The sequence below is a fragment of the Pecten maximus genome, chromosome 9 (assembly GCF_902652985.1).
Source record: "Pecten maximus chromosome 9, xPecMax1.1, whole genome shotgun sequence".
Taxonomy (NCBI): domain Eukaryota; kingdom Metazoa; phylum Mollusca; class Bivalvia; order Pectinida; family Pectinidae; genus Pecten; species Pecten maximus.
In genome coordinates this window covers 24,058,495-24,079,710 of record NC_047023.1, presented here as the reverse complement: position 1 = coordinate 24,079,710, position 21,216 = coordinate 24,058,495, and the positions used below count along the sequence as shown (strand labels likewise).

The following is a 21,216-nucleotide window of genomic DNA, read 5'->3' as shown; positions in this document are numbered from 1 at the left end:
GGAAGATTTTTCTCGTTACTCTTCTCGGGAGACAGTTATGACAAACATGGACCGAAAAAATATTTTGAATCGACTTTCATGATATCATCCAAAGCTTGCTATTAAATTGGAATCGGCTTGTCGTCGAAATAGTGAGGTTTTACAACCGATTATGGATCCGCTTGTATTTTATCGGCTATATTAAAAACAAACAACGGAAACTTCAATCTTGATTAACAGCGAATGTAAGACCGCCATAGCTGTCAAACCCGACAGACCACTATTTCGTTGTAAGGTCTTGAAACAGTCGATATTTCTATCGTCTGCTAGTCACTGGAACGCGCGCTATCACAGGAGATTTCAATCATTATCGAAAACTGTCTCTGGCTATGTTTTCTTAGGAAACAACAGTTGAGCCGTTTTCTTTTGATAGGGTATTAGTGCAATGTTGAGACTTGTTCTTAACTTTAGTGGAAACAGGATCAAATCCTGACATTTCTATGCCCATTCTCATATCTTAATGACAGACGAATCAAGAACGTTTTGGCCATTTGTTTTCATAACAGATAGACGGTTAAATCACGGCTCATGTTTTGCTTTTGAGAATTACGTGAAGTAATTGCTAAATCAGAAGTCAATATCCATTGTCAATATGATGCAATAGAGCACCTATCGTCCTGTCGTGTTGACAATGACATGGCCCTTTCTCTAGTTGATCAATACCATAACTCTTATCATGATCCAAGATTTCACATCAATTAATTTTTTGCACAGGGGATTTTGGTGATGTAATCGATTCCACGTGACGACTGATTAGAAAATATGAAGGGTACTGTGTGTCATCAGGCGAGTAGTTATAGAGTGTATTACTCCTATGTGAATGTAACACAGAATAAATTTTGTCAGTAGCACAGGCGAGGCACCGAACATCGAGCACTGTCACCGACAATTAGAAATGCACCACGTGAACACATGCGGTTTTGATTAGTTGTATTACCCTCATGAAACTGGGCGAATTGATAAGTACCCTCCGTAATAATAGTGAAAAGCAGTCTCAATATTTCCATATAATGTTTCGGGAATATTTTTTTTAAATGATTACTACAAATTGCATTACAATATGGTGATTTCCTGAATAGCTGGAGTCGGAGTAACGTTAACATGTTTAAGACTAGATTGTATGGAGTATCATTAAAGGATTGAATCTTACTTTGGTCGATTTCACGAGGTGATGAATTGTGTTGGTCTTGAAACTAATGTAATGAACGAAGTAGTTTATGTTGAATCTGTCTTAAGAGCAACTCAATTAATCATCTTTAAGCAAACATTCAATCTTTATATCACACATATTTCTAGGAAATGGAAAATGTGTAACTCTCCCGTATTTACGTCCGTCATTTAGAGGATAACTTAACCGCAATAAAAAGATAGAAATACAACGAACAATATACAAAACAGCATGCTACATGTCTAATGAAAATATTAATATGTCGATAGATCTCGAAATTATTATAAAAACACTTCGCCGGCTGCGCGGGAGAATAATGATTAGACAGTGTCTTCCGCTTCCATACGAACTGGACATCCATCTATAAAACAATGTTAAGGAGCTAGTTGTGACTTTGATGCAGGCTACAGTTACAATGCTTGATGATAGTTCTTTTTTGAACAGTTACTTGTGTACCTTCTAACGGATGCATACTTTCGACCGCCTGACATACAGAGACTTGAGACGATTTCCCACTCCCCTATCTAGATCTACTTGGGACAATTTATAGAACCTGACAGAATCGGTGTAGAATCGGACTATTTAAGCGATTATTATGGTTCTGTTTAAATTATAACTGGGCATTACTATGAGCTTAATGTGATGATATAAAAGATCGGGACTACTGTGTCTTTGCTGAAAATCTCATTAACACGAGTACAAGAGTAGAGTAGCTGATATCGCAATATTGTTTGTATTGTCATACAACACATATACACAAAATTTCATCGAAATGGTGGTGGTGGTGGTGGTGGGGGGGGGGGGGGGGGGGGGGGGGGGGGATTGGTGGGAGAACTCCACAGACAACAACAATGACAGCCAGAGCTGACCACCACAAATATGAAAACGACAGCTGCCCAGAAACCCAAATATTGACAACGAGAACTACCCAGACACTAAAACATTGACAGATACAACTGCCCTGACACCACAACAATGAAAACGACAGCTGCCCAGACACCTTAACATGAACAGTGATAACTGCCCAGACACCAAAATAATGACAGCGGTACTTATCTATAATAGTCCATATATAGTGAATGTTACCTATCTGTAATAGCTCGTATATAGTGAATCTTACCATCTATTGTTACCTTTCTATTATTGTCCGTGTATAGTGAATCTTGCATCTAATGGCACTTATCTATTACATGTATAGTCCGTGTATAGTGAATCTTACCATCTATTGTTACCTATCTATTATAGTCCGTGTATAGCGAATCTTACTATCTAATGTTACCTATCTATAATAGTCCGTGTATAGCGAATCTTACCATCTATTGCTACCTATCTATTATAGTCCGTGTATAGTGAATCTTGCATCTAATGGCACTTATCTATTATAGTCCGTGTATAGTGAATCTTACCATCTAATGGCACTTATCTATTTATAGTCCGTGTATAGCGAATCTTACCATCTATTGTTACCTATCTATAATAGTCCGTGTATAGCGAATCTTACCATCTAATGGCACCTATCTACAATAATGTATTTATAGTCCGTGTATAGCGAATCTTACCATCTATTGTTACCTATCTATAATAGTCCGTGTATAGCGAATCTTACCATCTAATGGCACCTATCTATAATAGTCCGTGTATAGCGAATCTTACCATCTATTGTTACCTATCTATAATAGTCCGTGTGTAGTGAATCTTACCATCTAATGACACCTATCTATTATAGTCCGTGTATAGCGAATGTTACCATTTATTGTTACCTATCTATTATAGTCCGTGTATAGCGAATCTTACCATATAATGTTACCTATCTATTATAGTCCGTGTGTAGTGAATCTTACCATCTAATGTTACCTATCTATTATAGTCCGTGTATAGTGAATCTTACTATCTATTGTTACCTATCTATAATAGTCCGTGTGTAGTGAATCTTACCATCTATTGTTACCTATCTATAATAGTCCGTGTATAGTGAAATCTAACCATCTATTGTTACCTATCTATAATAGTCCGTGTATAGCGAATATTACCATCTTATGGCACCTATCTATATGTATTATAGTCCGTGTATAGGGAACCTTACCATCTATTGTAATCTATCTATACGTGTCACTGTATAGATAATCTTGATTCAAAACATAATACAATATACATTGTGTTTTTCTATCGAACAAAAGATATTAGAACGCCCCTCAATTTGTGTTTGTTCGTTTTATTTTAGATTGTTTTATTGTACAGGTCTCGATTAAGAAACTCGCCAATTCATATTGATTTAAAGTTTGTTGTAAATGTGAGTATCACGGATCTACTCACCATTTGGTCGTCGTATGTGTCATCCACTCGACAGGGAAGGATAGCTGTTTTGCCCTCAGCAACAGTCACGTTTATGGGAATATCCTCTATGGCCTCTCCCATGTCCGACAGCGCTGAAAAAACATACAAAGAGTTAATGTGGTGTTCGAGGACAAATGATGAATTACCTGAGGCAATCAAACGTGATAATATTACCCCAAATTGCGTCATTTGCAGACAATTTTATCGGGGAAGACTTCCTACGGTAACATAAATATCCACCTCTAGCACACGGTATTGTATATAAAATAATGTACGTTTCCAAGACTATTGGGTCGTGTAAACAGTGTAGTATCACGGACATATCTCGATATCAACTTGATTCATGTAATGAGTCTGTTCTCAAGACTTAAATGTCGGAATAAGTACTTACTGGTTGGGGGTGTCGATCTAAATCAATGGTATATGAATAAGTCACAAGGAAGATACGTTTACATGTATGTTGATCGGATATCATCTCTCCTTCCATATGGTCATGCATTTTGGGAATATTCTCTCCTTCGATATAGTCATGTATTTTGGGAATATACGTATCATGGTGTATACAACCGTCATCTTAGGTTGTACTCGTTCATATTTAAAGTGAACAGCAATGACGCGTTGATGTGTTGATAAGATTTATAGATTTTGCACACTTTATGGCAGTTTAAAAACATAAAAACAAGCATGAATGTATTTGAAGAATTCTTTTCCATGAGAATGCCAAGAATTACAAACTATTCAAGTTTTCATGGATGCCCAGAAGATAGAAACTGAAATTGTTAAAATTATTGAGTGGGAATGAAATGAAAATAAAATAATCAAGTGAAAAAGTGTTGTGCTTTAGAGAAATGGTGCTATCCTCAAGAACACTTGTATTTACAAATTCTATTATTTAACAGCGTAGTATTGAGAATGAGAGGATTCGACGAGAAATATGATTAATGCAGTTATTTAAGTGTTGCTCCAAGAACAAAACTATGGACAATTTAATACTGAACAGCATAGCTGTTTCCTGAGAGATATATGTATGTTATACCATGCTACAGAACTATTCTTTCTCTGACGTTTTATGATACTTGTAATATTATACATCATAATTGTTCTTTAATTGCGATTGATGAAATATTTCTTGTCCAAAAAAAAATGAATAAATAAAAACATAAAATGTGTTCTCATCGTTTTTTCGGTAACATATCAAACGATTGCTCTTTTGTTACTTTTTTAATGTGGAAGAATCTAAATCAAATTTTCAACCGACAATTCCGACATGTTGCAACCATCAATTATGTTCCGCTCGACTTTTATTTTCAGCCAACATGTGCTAAAACAGAAGTTGCACTCCTCGCAGTCTTGCTATTAACAACGGTATAATTGTGGAACACACAGCAACCACGCAGTTAGTTCTTCACACTATCGTGAAAATATGACAATGAGAGTAGATGCATTGTGTTTAAATCCATGATTAAATAGGAAAACGCAAATTCTATCTCAGTCTAACAAATTTTTAAAACAAGAGTATTAAGTATTCTTTCACACTTACCGAATGCCTGTAAGTGATGTTATGATTTACGAACAAAAGTAATATGTAATTTGAGACTCGTTTTAAAAGCATAAATGAAATGACATCACAATGAAACTGTCACGTGGCACGAACCTCTATGTAGAGAAACATCAAAGTTTGTTTCTTTTATTCTCATAGATATGGGTTATGTGATGAATATTACACTTGTAGCTATAAGTCGCAATAAGAAATGCATTGAACTGTTCCAATAACTTCCATGTTAAATCTGGTATATACATCGTCTCAAAATACCCTAAAATCAAGCTCTCACTTCAATAATATTACTTTAGAATGTTTCAGTTAATTGTTTAGTATTTCACGGATTGAACGAGTAGCGAGGGAATGTGCGGCTGTTGCACTACAGGGACAGTTTATTATAATGCCTCTTCTCCTATTGTCAATCAACTTGGACGCCCATAACGCATTTTATTGTAAGCCTTGTCAACAGTACATTTTCCAAAATAAAATTATACATATACGCTGTTTAGAAAGCTATCTCGGATCGAAGCGAAATGCATGGAAAACACGTGAAGATGCAAATCATGCACTCGAGTAAGGGACAGTAAGGGTTATGTTTCACAATAAATTGACGTGATATCATCACGGTGTTATGCTAATTGCCTATTCTCAAAAGTAAGAAGCTCATATACAATACAAACTTGTCATAACATGGTTTGTTCCTTATGATTTTGCCGCGTTAATGGAGTTTTATGGAGTAAGCGATGAAGCACGACAAAGACTGCCTTAAAGGCGATATAACATACATAATCCAATAAATTTCCATGAGTTGTGTTACGTATGCATGTGTTTGGTATATATTGACGTAGCGGAACCTCCCGCGCCGTCCTGGAGAAATCACATCAGATCTGACGAAGCTTTCACGGCCCGTTCACACACTGCAGCGGAGTTTCGGTACCGCGCGTCTTGTCTCTAACGGGCCCTTCGAATAATGAGGACCAGTCACGCACAACCTCAAGCCTTTTGAAGCAATTAAACATCAACGGATGAAATTATACAAGAGAAAGAGAGTCTCCTCGATCGATATAACATCATTTTGTCTGTCCATAAATAGGTTGGTGAATTTCGTTGTGAAGATCCTAACTCAATATGGTAATCATACAGTATTGGCGTATCCTAGCTTTCATGGTATTATTCCATGAAGATCAAAGTCTCCCGCCGGTCCTAATTAACAGAATTCCCGTTCGAGGGCACCACCAGGAGCCGAACAGACCAAATAAAAATCATAGAACGACGATAGAGAAAAGAAAATTCATTAATTCTAATAAACCGTAATAAGCGAAGTGTTTGTTTTTGCAGAGCGCCTTTGTTGGCTATGTTCGTTAGTGGTCAAGGCGAGTAGATAAGTATGTCTTTATATAGCAGACAGCAGTCGGCGTACAGGCAATGACGGGATTTGTTTAGAATCCCTGTAATTCGTTAGTAATGCATGGGATAAAGTCATCAGAAGTTCCAGCGAACAAAATAAGGTGGCACTCCTCGTCCAGTCTTTATCTACTAATAGTTTACATACCAATCATACACTTCAAATCAATAGCTTCACGTGTAATAATTATCTAATTAGCAACACGAGATACCTTAGAAAAGATATATAACAGATAGTATTTCAATTCTGCTCGCCATATTGACACTCAGAAAAAAGCGTTGACGATTATGTGAGCGTGCTAAAATATTCTTTTAAAAAAAGTTTATCTTTCCTACAGTTTAGTTACGGACTACTGAAACCAACGCGTTCTTCCGATTGAAATCAAGCATTCGGAAGACATTCAGCATAAGTATAAAAGAAATTGTCTAGTTCATGATGTAATAATCGATACGTAAATTTTAAGTCACTTCAATGACACTCAATGTAATAATCAAATACAATTGTAAATTGTTTTAGTATAGATTGTATCTCGCTGCAATAGAAACGCATGGATATTTCTATGACAGAAGTAGAATGAAGCATTTGAAATATTTGATTTTATCACAATATTACGGGCGAGGCTGCTAAGACTTTCAGCCTTGCGCATTATTGAGTAGATTACATTTTCTTTTTATTACGATCAGTGTATTTGTTATTTACCATAAAATGAATAATGGATCCGTCATATGTCTGCACTTCAATATTAAATGGTTTAAATAAAACAAGTTTTGCATTGACCTTTCTCAACATTGCTCCCGGTAATTGCATGTCTACCTGTAATTTGAACCCTTCGTGGGGTTTTCCAACATGAACTGCATAAATAAATAAAGATACTTCCGGATTTTATATCCGGACATTTCGGCTCATTTTTACCTGGAACCTTCGAAATGACAAGCATAAAAAAGACGCGGATTTGTGTTTTGCATTCACTTGACATACACATATCATTCGATGATAGTAAAAGTGACTTTCCCCAAACAATTGAGCAAACAAATACATCTATAGCCGTTTATCATCATTCCAGTCTACATACAGCAGGTTGTGGATATATATATAGTTTGCCAGTATTGAGTTTATCTCTGAATGAGCTTGAGTTAGTAAAAATCTACATCAAAGAATTTGAATGTGTCACCGAGTGACCTTGAGTAAGTAAATTCGGGTGTCAATGAGTGACCTTGAGAGTTTTACTTAGTGACCTTGGGTGTGACACTGAGTATCCTTGAGTTAGTGACATTGAGCATGAGTTTCAGAAAATAAGATTTGGTATATTACTGAAGGCGGGTTACTATATAAATGCGCTGTTACCTTCATCAGAACCTTTTGGTAGGTGTTTTGTGTATGACAATGGTGTCACTCCGTACAGTAGGAATATCATCAATCGCACTGTATTCACCTTCAATTGGCTTAACTTTAAAACATATGAAAACGCTGAATAATAATCGAATTGACAATAAGTCTTCATCGTAGAATTACTCTGAATGTGGCAATGAGAACATAATCTAATAACCCGATACAATTAGAGTGTTACTTAAACGAGTATAAGAATTAGTTGTGAAAATACATCTACAGAGAATATCCCCGCGGGCTCACAGGGTACATCGCTTGTCTGTGTAGTACCGAGGTAAAGCTTTTGAAATAAAAAACAAAAACAAAAAAACAATCGATATATTGCCTTACATATTAAAGAATGTATTGTTTGAACAGAAATTGATATAAAATTTGTCTACTGCTGAGTGCAGGAAGTTCAGTTTTTTCTTTTGTAACATCAGATCCAAATGTCTCATTCTATTTTCATTTTGATACCTGAGGTCATATATATCTTATTGATTGGTCAATATCCCCCACACCTATCCCCTCACTGACACACACGCCCTGGATCTTAAAACATATAATAAACTCTGCGAAGACCTACATTGTTATGTACATAAGTGGCGGCACTATTCTTTGCTATTCAAATTATAGAAAGCACTGTTGTATACCATTACAATCTACCTTGCTTACCTTTTAAGTCTTTTGTAACGTGATTAAATACAATTGTTATGTTTTTCTCTTTTTTTTTTCTGTTTCCTTTGTAAAACACTGATTACTAGCTTAAGCATAGTGCTTCTCCGAAATAAACAACAGCTGAAATAGCTTTCGGTTTACAGTGCCTGTGAAGTGAATTCCTTTCTGACTGGGAGTCACAGACGAACTTATTGGTGTGACAATATCAGCGCTAGTGCGTGACCTTTGATGGTTGGACGTGTAAATTGCTGCCTCAGTAAGATAACACGTCCATTGTGTTGTCCTGTTTTAATCTTAAACTAAACGAGAGTACATGGAATGCAAATCTGATTGAAATTGCTACGACTTCTCACCGTTTGTTGACGTTTAGACACGTATATGTCTGGGCATTTAGAAAGATGTACGTACCTATATTATTGTTTAAATTTGAACAAACAACTACCGTCAGTTAAACTAGGCCTGGAAGCAAACGAAGGTTACACGAGATTACCAAAAGGATTTTTTTATGTATACGTATCTCCGAAACAATTTTATTTGTACTTTACTCCTACATGCAGTCTGGCGATGTTGTTTTGCAATCAGAGTTTTAATTATAGAGGATATGAGCCCGACGTACTGCAATGTTATATGACTCTTTAGAATCAAGGGACATAACGATCAGTACGTATAACAGGAAATCCAATATACATAATTAATTTCCCTGTGTGGTAACGCTTTCGATTTTATTTTATAGTTTTGTATTATTGTCATGAATACTTTGCGTATACAGGGGAATCCTGCATGCAGGACATGCACGATCCGTTTAGATAATAAAGCTGGTAAAGGCATATACAAAAGCATTAAAGTTATTTGTGTGCATTCGATTAGAAATATCAAGATATGTCGTTTTGAAACATCTAAAAGTATATGACAATGATTGGATGTAAGGTGCACATGCTCAATACGTGAGATGGATTATCATTCCTGTTAGTCTAAGAAAGTGTGATAAGTTATTCACAAAGTTCAGTTTAATTTCTTTCCTCATAAAGATGGAACACAATCAGCAATGGATTATGCCTTGTATTGTGAATCATATTCGTCAGGGTGGTAGGGATAGCTATATAAAAAATTATCTACATGTAACACAACCAATTAAGATATTGATAATGATACGTCGATAACAGAAAGACAGGCCAAAGTACGAGAAAAGAAAGAGAATCAGCTATGAAAATATGGGCCCTTGAAAAGTAGGTCAAATCTCAAAGAAAGCAAAGTCAAATAACCACATGAAAAGACTGGTAGTCATTCCATACATTATCTGAAACCATCCAGAGAATATCGGCATCAAATTCGCCAGATCAAAACATTTACAATCAGACCAAATCCGCCATCAGAGATCACACCTCACAAAACCACGTGGTTGACATGGAAAATTCAAAAAGTGATTGACGGAGAGGGCAACATTGGTGAAAGAAGCTATCTGGATACACCGCAGCGGGCACATTCTAAATAGACTTTTGCAAATCTACAGTTCATCTACAGTAAACTCGGCCGCTCACTAGAGTACGTAGCCGAGTCGACTTATTTGGAAGTGGAGCCACTTTGGTTTTACACTTTAACCACAAGCATCTAAGACTGCACCTAAGAGTCATATATATAGGAGAATAATGTTGAATTTCAAACACAAATACATATCACAAAAGTCCGTTTTGGGGTGAAATCGGCCCCAGATTTGATAAATAATAAAATCTAGTATCTTAACCATGTGTTGTTGATTTTACCTTCTTTTGTGATTATTATTCGCCGAAAGAGGAATTTTCGCGTCCTTAGTTTCCATAGAAACCAGCGTTTTTCTGAAAATCTGCTGTTTTGCAGACCTTTAACTGCTGTTTTATTGTTGGCCGCAGGTGTGCCCTTTTATCAAACTTTGAGAAAAAATTTATCATGCTGTAATTAATTTATGGTATCAGTTTGGTAGAAGGGCACGCCTGCGGCCACATCTTTTTTTCACTTTTTGTGTCAAAAATACATTGCGATCGGTACTCGGGGTAATTATAATATCATGATCGGTTTACTAGAAATCCGGACTGTAAAACAGAAAATAATATATAATTATTTGGCTACATATCAGACATAAAAATTATTTAAAATGTTGTTTTCACAATCATACCTACCAATTTGCACGCACAAATAAACTATATAACGCATGTAGTTACTTAAATGAATTGTATAAATTCCGTGGCCAGTCCGGATGTTCTGAAATCATTCCAGCTTCAAATTATTAGACAGAACTTGTCGTTTGTTTACATGAATTGACGAAGAAGTTTTGACGTGTGCTTTCCCTGTCTGTCTACGATATTCTCCACGTTTTATGTATATATACCAACAATGAAAAATGAGCTGATTTAGCAGATGTGAAGCAGGGTTCATGTATGTTTTTATGTTGTGTTTGTATGTAATTAACCAGTTACAGATTTTGTACGAAGTCACGTTCTGTACGACTGAACGGGGAAGGTTCGCCGCCAGGGGCCGGCCTGTTCAGATTGTTTATGATCGTAGTAGCTTATATATCCTATTATCACATATACCAACGAACAATATGCCGTAAAGAAATAATACTTATAAATACATTTGACTGTAAATTGCGTTATTTTCTCAGGCCAACATGTTTGATAAGTTAACGAAAATGTCGTCTGCTCGCGGTCAGATAATTTCAATCAATACCGAACGGCAAACTTCTCCCTCGATCCCGACTTTGTAAAACATCTCCAAGTTACTGAAATATATTTATTCCCATACCCTTTACTATGAAATAACACACAGCATATTTTCTAATTATTTACTAGGTAGAATCTTACCATTTGTGAAAAAGGAAACCGTCCAAAATAAAACGTTTCGTACAAGTTAGTTAGTGTGTAGCACAGTCGGCTCGCTATAGCAAAGGTCTGAAGTTTGATGCCGGTTGGATGTATAGAGGATATCTAACAGTGTCTTCAGTAATACCAAATATATTTCACGAGTGTGGCTAATATTTTGATATTTTTCACGAGTGCGCAGCACGAGTGAAAAATATCAAAATATTAGCCACACTCGTGAAATATATTTGGTATTACTGAAGACACTGTTAGATATTCTGTTTGTTACATTTTTTATCAACGAAAAACCCACCCCGTATACTAACTAGGCCTACAGTTCCCTAAAAAAGTAGTTCCCCCTGTCCAGGTGCTGACATATATGTCGGGCTTTCTGATTGGTCAATTATTTTGATATTTTCTAATCATTAATGTGATTGGTCAAATCAGCAAAAGTGATATTTTTCACTAGTGAAAAATATGATATTTTTCACTTTTTTTCACTAGTGAAAAATATCACTTTTATAGAATGAATAATTTTTGATATTTCACTGGTAAAAATGTAATAAATTCTTTTATTTTTTTTATCTTTTCAATTTTTTGATAAATTTTTTTAATTATTCTCTCATGCAAAATTAAAAATAAAAAACGTAGAGAATCTAGTTTACATACACAAGAAAAACACCTTTGTTGAACAAACATCAAATAAAGTGCACTACAGTACAGTACACATTCTGATAAAACAGTGTATCATTCACATTGTGATAAAACCTTGACCTTTATTACTGAAATTCAGACAATAATTAAGGTACATGTTTCTATTGCATTATTTAGGTAATTGTTTCATACAATCTGGTATACATGTATTTAGAGGGATCATTTCCTACAGTTTGTCATTTGACCTTATTAGAATATCCATGAAACAAGATAACATGTTCAATTTTAGTCTCTTATAGTGTGATTACTTTTTCATTACTGTATTAATCATGTGAGCAATTGTCATAACATGGTCTTTGTTTTCTTTGACCCCCAACGCCAGACATTAGACATTTTGACAAGCAGACATGATGTAAAAAAAACAAACAAACAGGTAATCACCTGTACAAATGCATGTCAAAATACTCATCAAGTATGTTAATGACAAGAATTTTGTTGTAATTTCTACTTAATTGACGCGTAGATTTGTATTCAGATATTAGATATGATAATAAAATATGCATTAAATATGTGAATGGAAAATGCCATATATCATATACCATATATTGGATATCTCTATCCAAATAAAATATCAAAATTATCTATTTAAGTAGATGTTTCTGCATTTCATATATAGATATCTTTATTTCCCCAACAACTATAAATATCTTTGTTTGCAAACACAGATATCTGTTATTCATTTTGAATTCAAATGCTGATAACTAATCAAACTACTGAAATCTCTATTCTAATGAAGATAAAGATTTCTCTGTTTTCTTCTAAATACTGATACGAGTGATACCTCTTCAAATCATATTGATATGTTATTTCAAATAAACAGATCTTTAATTAAGATGCAGATATCTTATCATCTGGTGTTGGACTGACAAGAAAAGGCAGACTTATGTATATATGTATAACAGTATCTATATCATTTATATATAATTGTACAAATATTTGATGAAGTTGAGTAAACTTAATTACAAACTTGTTTATTTCAGAAATGCCTGGGGCTGGTCCCAAGAGTTACCCTTGCATTATGTGCAATAAAAGGATCAAGCTTGGGGATCGGCAACCTGTTTCTTCAAATAGGAAGTACAGCTGTATACAGATAATGATGTACACTATGTGCAAGTGATATGAGAAATAGTTAAATTAGACATTATGTATTAAATAATGTAATTTCCACAGGTTTCTTTGTCATGATATTGCTAATGTTAGCTTAAAATGCATGTACCAGATAGTTTAAATATGGTTTAAACACCAGATTATGGAGCAGTGTGTGTGTGTTCATATATGTTAGTGCTTGGTGCACAAGAGTAAATCAATTCGATACAGTGTATTTGCCTAATTAAGACTACAAACACTATGTAAACTGGTTTTAACTTCGTATGTGATACAAGCCAAATGTGTAAGTAGTAATTGGAGAGTCTAACAATTGAGAATGAGTACCGTAAAGATGACAGGAATTCTGATATCTTTTTATTATAACACTAAAGCTTGATACTGTCACTACATATCAAAGTATTTGTGAAGAAGTCTATTGTTTTAGTATGGGTGAATGTGAAGGACTCTTTTGTTATAGTATGGGTGAATGTGAATGACTCTTTTGTTATAGTATGGGTGAATGTGAATGACTCTTTTGTTATAGTATGGGTGAATGTGAAGGACTCTTTTGTTATAGTATCGGTGAATGTGAATGACTCTTTTGTTATAGTATGGGTGAATGTGAAGGACTCTATTGGTATAGTATGGGTGAATGTGAAGGACTCTTTTGTTATAGTATGGGTGAATGTGAAGGACTCTATTGTTATAGTATGGGTGAATGTGAAGGACTCTTTTGTTATAGTATGGGTGAATGTGAAGGACTCTATTGTTATAGTATGGGTGAATGTGAAGGACTCTATTGTTATAGTATGGGTGAATGTGAAGGACTCTTTTGTTATAGTATGGGTGAATGTGAATGACTCTTTTGTTATAGTATGGGTGAATGTGAATGACTCTTTTGTTATAGTATGGGTGAATGTGAAGGACTCTTTTGTTATAGTATCGGTGAATGTGAATGACTCTTTTGTTATAGTATGGGTGAATGTGAAGGACTCTATTGGTATAGTATGGGTGAATGTGAAGGACTCTTTTGTTATAGTATGGGTGAATGTGAAGGACTCTATTGTTATAGTATGGGTGAATGTGAAGGACTCTTTTGTTATAGTATGGGTGAATGTGAAGGACTCTATTGTTATAGTATGGGTGAATGTGAAGGACTCTATTGTTATAGTATGGGTGAATGTGATCCCAATTTATTAAAGTGATGTTTCTGTAGTATTGGATAGAATGAAATAGACAGTTATGGTCTCAAATTAAAATGTTTGTGTAATGTTGTATAGCTTGTTTGTAATATTTCTTTTCTTTTTTATAATGCAAAGTTCATTCAAGCTCAGTTGTGCATGCAACAGGTAATGGAAAAATACAGTAAAATTAAATGTAGACATAAAGATATTATTCATCCAACTTTGTTGGTGTTCAGCAGGTTGAACAAACTTTGCATTTTAATTAACATGGAACTGATCTGGTTATGTATTGAAACAGTACATGTATTTCTGCAGTCACAGATAAGCTAGTAGCAGAATTAAAGAAAAGAGAGTTAATTTCAACAATTAATATTCCAAACATGGGTCATAAATTGAACCTGATTTCTGTATTTGGCGGTTACATATCTGCCAGTCAGTTCTGAAAGAATGATAAATCCACAGTTATCCTAAAATAAGCACACTGGGTATTGCTTAAGCAACACATGTCCCCTACAGGCTCTTCTAAAAACAGTAACAGTGACCTTGATACAAAGCTATGAAATTGAAAACAGTCACTTGAGTGCTGACTGACTTTGGCATTATGATATGTCTGTACAATATGGGCAGACAGAAAAACTAGTCTCCCAGGTTTCTCTGGTAGGGGCAATACTTTTAATTAAGAGGTAATTATGGATAAGGATAACAAGGGTATTAACAAAGAGATCTTAGTCAAATTAAGATTCTTGTAACATTCAATCATTTATCTCCCCATTTCATTGAAATTGTCTTGCTGTTGCTATGGAGAAAAATTGGTTGCTATGTATTACAAGGGTAAAACCTAGATCTACATGTAGGTAACCTAGACAGTATTACATTAAAGTTTACAATAGAATAAAATATAACCATATTTCCAAGTTTAATCATTGATTGACAAACTTTAAGATATAAAATTAAAGAAAAACTGTAGAATTTCACCATTAAAATGAGCAAATGTAATAGGTGCGTTACCAGGCCTGTTGCTAGGCAACCTTATGTCAGAATTGTTTGAAACTCCATATTTGATAAATTTCATATGTCATTGTTAGACTGGTATGTAATTCAATTAAATCAAAGATGGGGCCAAAAATGACCCTAAATGCACCTACTCCTTTGCTCAAAACTAGCCAGGCAATATACAAAAGATGTTTGTTTAGACATGTAGCTTCTCAAAATCACCAATAATTTGCTGTATATGGAAACAGTTTCTTCTATAGAGTTACTTAATGGTAAGATGTAGCATCGAATAATCGTAAGTCACACAAATAACCAAACTTGAACAATACTCAAGCTCGTATGCTAATATGTGTCTAACAGGTGAGAAGCAGTTATTTGACCGGTTTTGGTTTTTTTGTACGTATAACACGTATTTGTTGTACCCTGAATGCAAATGGCGGCTGTGAATAATATCACACGAATAAAGCAGGAAGGGAAACATTTTAATTAATGGTGAGTTTTCGGCCTTTTTAGAAATTTGCATCTTTTACCTCAAATTCAACTGTTGAACATTTTTTCTTGAAAAAAATTTTCTTGCCATGTCTAGAGTTCTCTATATTGTATAATAAGAACATTTTTGATGTTTGAAATTACTCCTTGTAAGCCATATTTGTGTGATGTTATTCACAGCCGCCTTCTGGATTTCAAGGTCAAAATAATATTACAAAGTCAAATCTTGTCCAACCAATGCTCCTATTTTTTGTTTTAGACACTTCTGGGCAAAACGACATGATGAGTATTTGGTGTTATTTATGCGATACACATGAGCTAAGTATGTTCCCCTGAAACATGCATTTTATGCTACTTCTGTTATATTGTACCATGGTAGGAAGCTATATGCTTGTAAAATATCACTGTTTTGAATGGATTTGATGTTTAGATACCCCTTAACATTTTGACTAAAGATAAAGGTAACGACCTTTTTGGGATTACAAAATGTAGAAATACAAAAACGTTATTTTTATATACCTTCTTTTTGTGTTATCCACAATAGCATTCATATTTCATATTATAATTGGATTGTTGTGACGATCACCAGTCATGACTAAATGATCATCATACTCGCCCGCATTTGAAACTAAAAAGATAAACTATATAAAGTAGAACACACAACAGGGACCTCGTACGCCTTTTACCTATAGAGTCCAGACTACAGATTGTCTGTTAAATTTGTTTTTGTATAGCCGTAGGAAAGTTGATGTAAGAAATTTCATTATTGTGTATATGTCCAAGTTTATTCGATATTCAAGGACGTATAGCAAACGTCGTGAGTTTAGTGGCAGATGGCGACTGTGGATGGACAGAGCCTCGACTAGAGAGTAAGATTTAGGAAACCATGTTTTTATGCGTGACATCATGTTATCATAAGGAAACACTTCTTGTGCCATGTTAGATGTGCTTGATGTCTGATAGTTCTGTAGTTACAACCCTGGTTCTTACATGACACTGCCAGGGATTGACATTTTCATGGCTGAGTTCGTCGATGTAACAAAACAATGTAAACCTCCCGGAATGCCTGGAGTTATTCTCTTTGTACGTTTTAAATTGTATTCTGCAGAAGTAGCAAAGTCTGTTCTATAGAAATCATTTCTAATTGTTTTTTCCCCCACAATTTTCAAAATATCCTTCCTATCTTCGTAATTATATTTTTCTCTCTCTTCATTTTGAAATATGAGACTTCATACAACTTCATACAGCTCCGACACGGTATTCATCATCCAATAAATAAAAAAAATACACGGTATCTACATCTTACTCGATCACAGACTTTATGCAGAGTATTGGGGTCGCAATTGAATAGCTTTGTATTATTCTTTTCGTTTTTTTTTGTAATAATGCATACCTGTTGTGACGCAACCAGGGCCGCGTGAACGTTTGTAAATCTGTCTAGTTAGATATATTTAGACTTTCTACAAATCGTATACCATAATAATGATTATTTACTCGGTAAAGTTGCATTTAGTTGTACGAATCCATTGGATGAATAAATGATGTTTTGCCATTTTTTATTCTTACGAAATCCTAATCTGTGCTGATATTCCTTCAAAGGTCCCAATGTAAATCTGCATTTAGTTTATATTTTTGTCCCCGATTTTAGTTAGGATTACTATTTTGTGTATATCGATATCCCTTGCCTACTTTATTGATGACTATGGAATCACTTGCATGTACCATCATAATATGGCAATTGCGTTCACTACAATAACAGACTCATGGGGACTTGGTCGTTACCTTTCCTTTGCTGAATAGCAGCATCTCCTGTATGACATGACAATTGCATCATATAGACGTATAGACAGTTTTAGCCGTTGTTTCCCACTTGAAGCCTTTCTGTCTGAGACGGTTCTATTGGGAGGCATGCTATCATAATATATTCTTGTTGTATACATTGTATCTCTATCGAGTTCGGATATAACCATGACGATCTGATGATGTGGCGTGAATGATTCTAATTCATATGTTGTAATATCAAATGTTTTACATCGATACTAATCATCTTTACAAAACAGTTTACTTTGTCACATGAAAAAAACATCAATCTGATATAAGATTTGGTCTATAACATATAATTCAACTGATCGTATAACCACAAACGATCTTACCATGTCCACCAGAGATGCCTTACAATAGAATCTGACAGTATTATTGAAATAAATTCAGTAAATTTCGTGAGAGGTAGCAACTTGTCCATAAATAGTTTTCTTAAAAAATGATTCCATATTTATTTCTAGCTATGTTCGTGTCATTTGACATCTTCATACAGTTCATATGTCAGATATACTTTGTATATTGAAGTTAATTTACCCCTAAAACCACTGTGCCATGTAAATCCATTTTCAGCACGCAAGAGAATAATGAGTTCCATGTGAACAGAATTTTAAAAGATGGAAACCTCGATAAAATGAGATTGAAAAAACAGTTTGTGATCAGTCGGAAGAAAAACGCCTTGTGTAAGTTCCGCACTTTGACGAAGATGGCGGCGACAATGTGATGTAATATTTATCTTTACATCCGATAATGGGATGGTTCTTGCTTGTTTTGAAGGCAGATCGAATCGTTTTCAATAAGAACGGGATTATCCAAAGTAATGCCTAACACAATATGTAAACGTACACCACAATCAGTGACGTATTTATTTAGCAGGGTATATAACAAAGCATTGTTATTCTTTCTAACGCTGGACTAATCGTTAAATAGTTGTGAAATTCTTCCTTATTCTAACAGTTAGGCCAAACATAAACTTGTTGCGAAACTCTACCTTATTCAGGACCAAAAATAAACATGCATGTCACAAAACTCTGCCTTGTTCTGGACCTAACACAAACAGGTCGCGAAATTCTTCCTTAACCCGGACCAAACATAAACTTGTAACGAAATTCTACCGTATTCCGGACCAAACATAAAACATGCTTGTCGCGAAATTCGTCCTTATTCCGGACCGAACATAAACATATCCCGAAATCCATCCTAACTCGAGACCAAACATAAACTTGTTATGAGATTCTTCCTTATTCCGGATCAAACATAACCTTAACAGGAACAAATTGTCGAGTTATATACCATATTCATCATTATATAGTTAATCTAACTGATTATTATATTACTCATTTAGTTGTTAAATGTAAATGGCACGATGTCTGTATCTACAGTGGTCAGTTTTATCTCTTGGGATATCAAACTACTTGAGCAGCGATATCCGTTGTAAAACACTAATATAACACCAAGAAATTGATGGAAATTACATATGTAGGAACTTTGACGTTTGACGTGGTGACTTTGACATTTTTAACTTTACCCTTCTATTTGACATCCATTACTTTAAAGTTTCAGTCAATAGCTTGTTTTGTGTGATAATAACCGATGCTGAAATGTTTTATGTGACAATAACCGATTCTGAATGTTTTAAGTGATACGTAATACTTAGGTTGTATAGAAATGATGATCCAAACGAGGTTAAAGAATATGTGGCCATTACCATGGTGTTTTATATGCTGACTTGTCTGGGACAGTTTGGTTCTGTAAAGCGTCTTCATTCGTAGATATTAAGCCTTGTTGGCAGTCCAAGTAATTTGCAGGCATTCGGCCATATTGAAAGTCCAGGGTATTCGGGTATTCGACCCCATAGAAGGTCCATCATGTATTAGGCCTTAGGAATGGTCCTTCAAATCAAATCTGTATAGCGATCGAATCTTTCCCTGCAGTTTTGGATAGATTGAGGACTGTGAGTGTCAATCCATGAACAGTTCAGTTCATTTCTATAGATGATTGGTGTATCGAAAGTAAAGTAGGATCGATTCAGACGTAAATTTTGCAAATAGACTAATCTACATTCTTATTTTGGTTTGGAACAAAAACATCATTTGGAATATATTATACAACAGTAGCTCGAATAAACACAGTATAGTTATCTGTAGGATCGCAGGGTGCAGCCATTATCGAAGTGCTCCTATTATATATCCTGTATTACTTGACTCCATCTTACATTTTTCTGTGATAAAATTGAAAATTTATGTATAGCTGTTCAGCTTCAGAGAGTTTTTAACGCCTGTACTATAATGTACCGTCGCCAAAACTGCCAGTTCCTACCTCTGCAATAGTTCGCAGTAGTCTTTACACATGATATATCGTTGTCATTCTGTATAGAACAACCCTAAATTCAATATGTCACTTGTTTTAATGAGTCATCCCTTCTTTCTAGTATATAACATGTAACGGGCTTCACATGTATAACAGTTACACACAGATCTAGTTAGCGATGTGCTAGTGAAATGTGATTAGATGATGTGTGATATATATCTAGATAGTGATATTTCAGAGATACAAAATGGCATTATGAGCATCGAGAATTCATTCGCCAATTGATATTTTAAGGAGCTAATGGCACGACGTAAATTCCTTATCAAGGAAACAAAGTAACGAAAAAAATCAAGGGAATCTGTACTGATACTGAGCTCTATAACGATAAACGTCGTGACAATCCTTCTGCATTCTTGTTCATAAGGGATATAAAGGTTTGGCGACTTTGTGACATTATTACAAATGTACTTCAAGTTCAAGAATATAAATTGCCCTTCATTGGTTACCAAATCTGCTGTGTGATTTAGCCACCTCCCCTACAAAAATAGATCTATAAATATTACGATGTTATACATTTTGAACTATTTTAACAATACACGTACATAGATACTGCTATTCATATTTAGCCTCACGTGTTCATGTGACACATTTTGTAAGCGATAAACCATTCTATACAAAACATACATCCATGTCGTGGTAAATATAGGCCAAGGTTATTTAAGCAATTATTACTAACTCAACAATTCAGGGCCATAGCACAATTTATACCCCAATATTCATGTGACATGTGACCCAAACGTTAGTTGTCGTAGTATATGTGACTTTAATACTTATAACGACTTGATTGTAAATACGCCCTTTAAAGTAACACAATATTAGCGAAAACATCACTAGGACATAACACAAGATTAGCGACAACATCACTAGGACATAACACAAGATTAGCGACAACATCACTAGGACATAACACAAGATTAGCGACAACATCACAAGAACATAACAATGAATCTCATTGTGTTTAATAGACATGGTGTATCCAGGAACCCTTAAATTTTATTTTTTTTAATATTTATTTTTGGAATAAATCGCGACATGTTTTTTTCACTTTATTTACAAATATGAGGCTATTAAATCTTCTTAAGTTTTATAGGAAAGATTATATTTTTTATCATCTGTTTCACAATGAACACAATGTATACATCAACAAAGCAGTTGGTGAGAGATATGGACACTTCATTGTTGCTCATTATTCCAATGAA

The 21,216-nt window shown here is 34.8% G+C and overlaps 1 protein-coding gene across 1 annotated transcript in view; it reads right to left on the bottom strand.

The window, feature by feature from the left end:
* LOC117334687 (limbic system-associated membrane protein-like) overlaps nt 1–21,216 on the bottom strand; it is a 125,269-nt gene that overhangs the window by 16,109 nt on the left and 87,944 nt on the right. Inside the window, exon 2 of the mRNA XM_033894445.1 lies at nt 3,521–3,633. Within this exon, the coding sequence (XP_033750336.1) occupies nt 3,521–3,633 (113 nt within the window). The remainder of the gene's footprint in view (nt 1–3,520; nt 3,634–21,216) is intronic.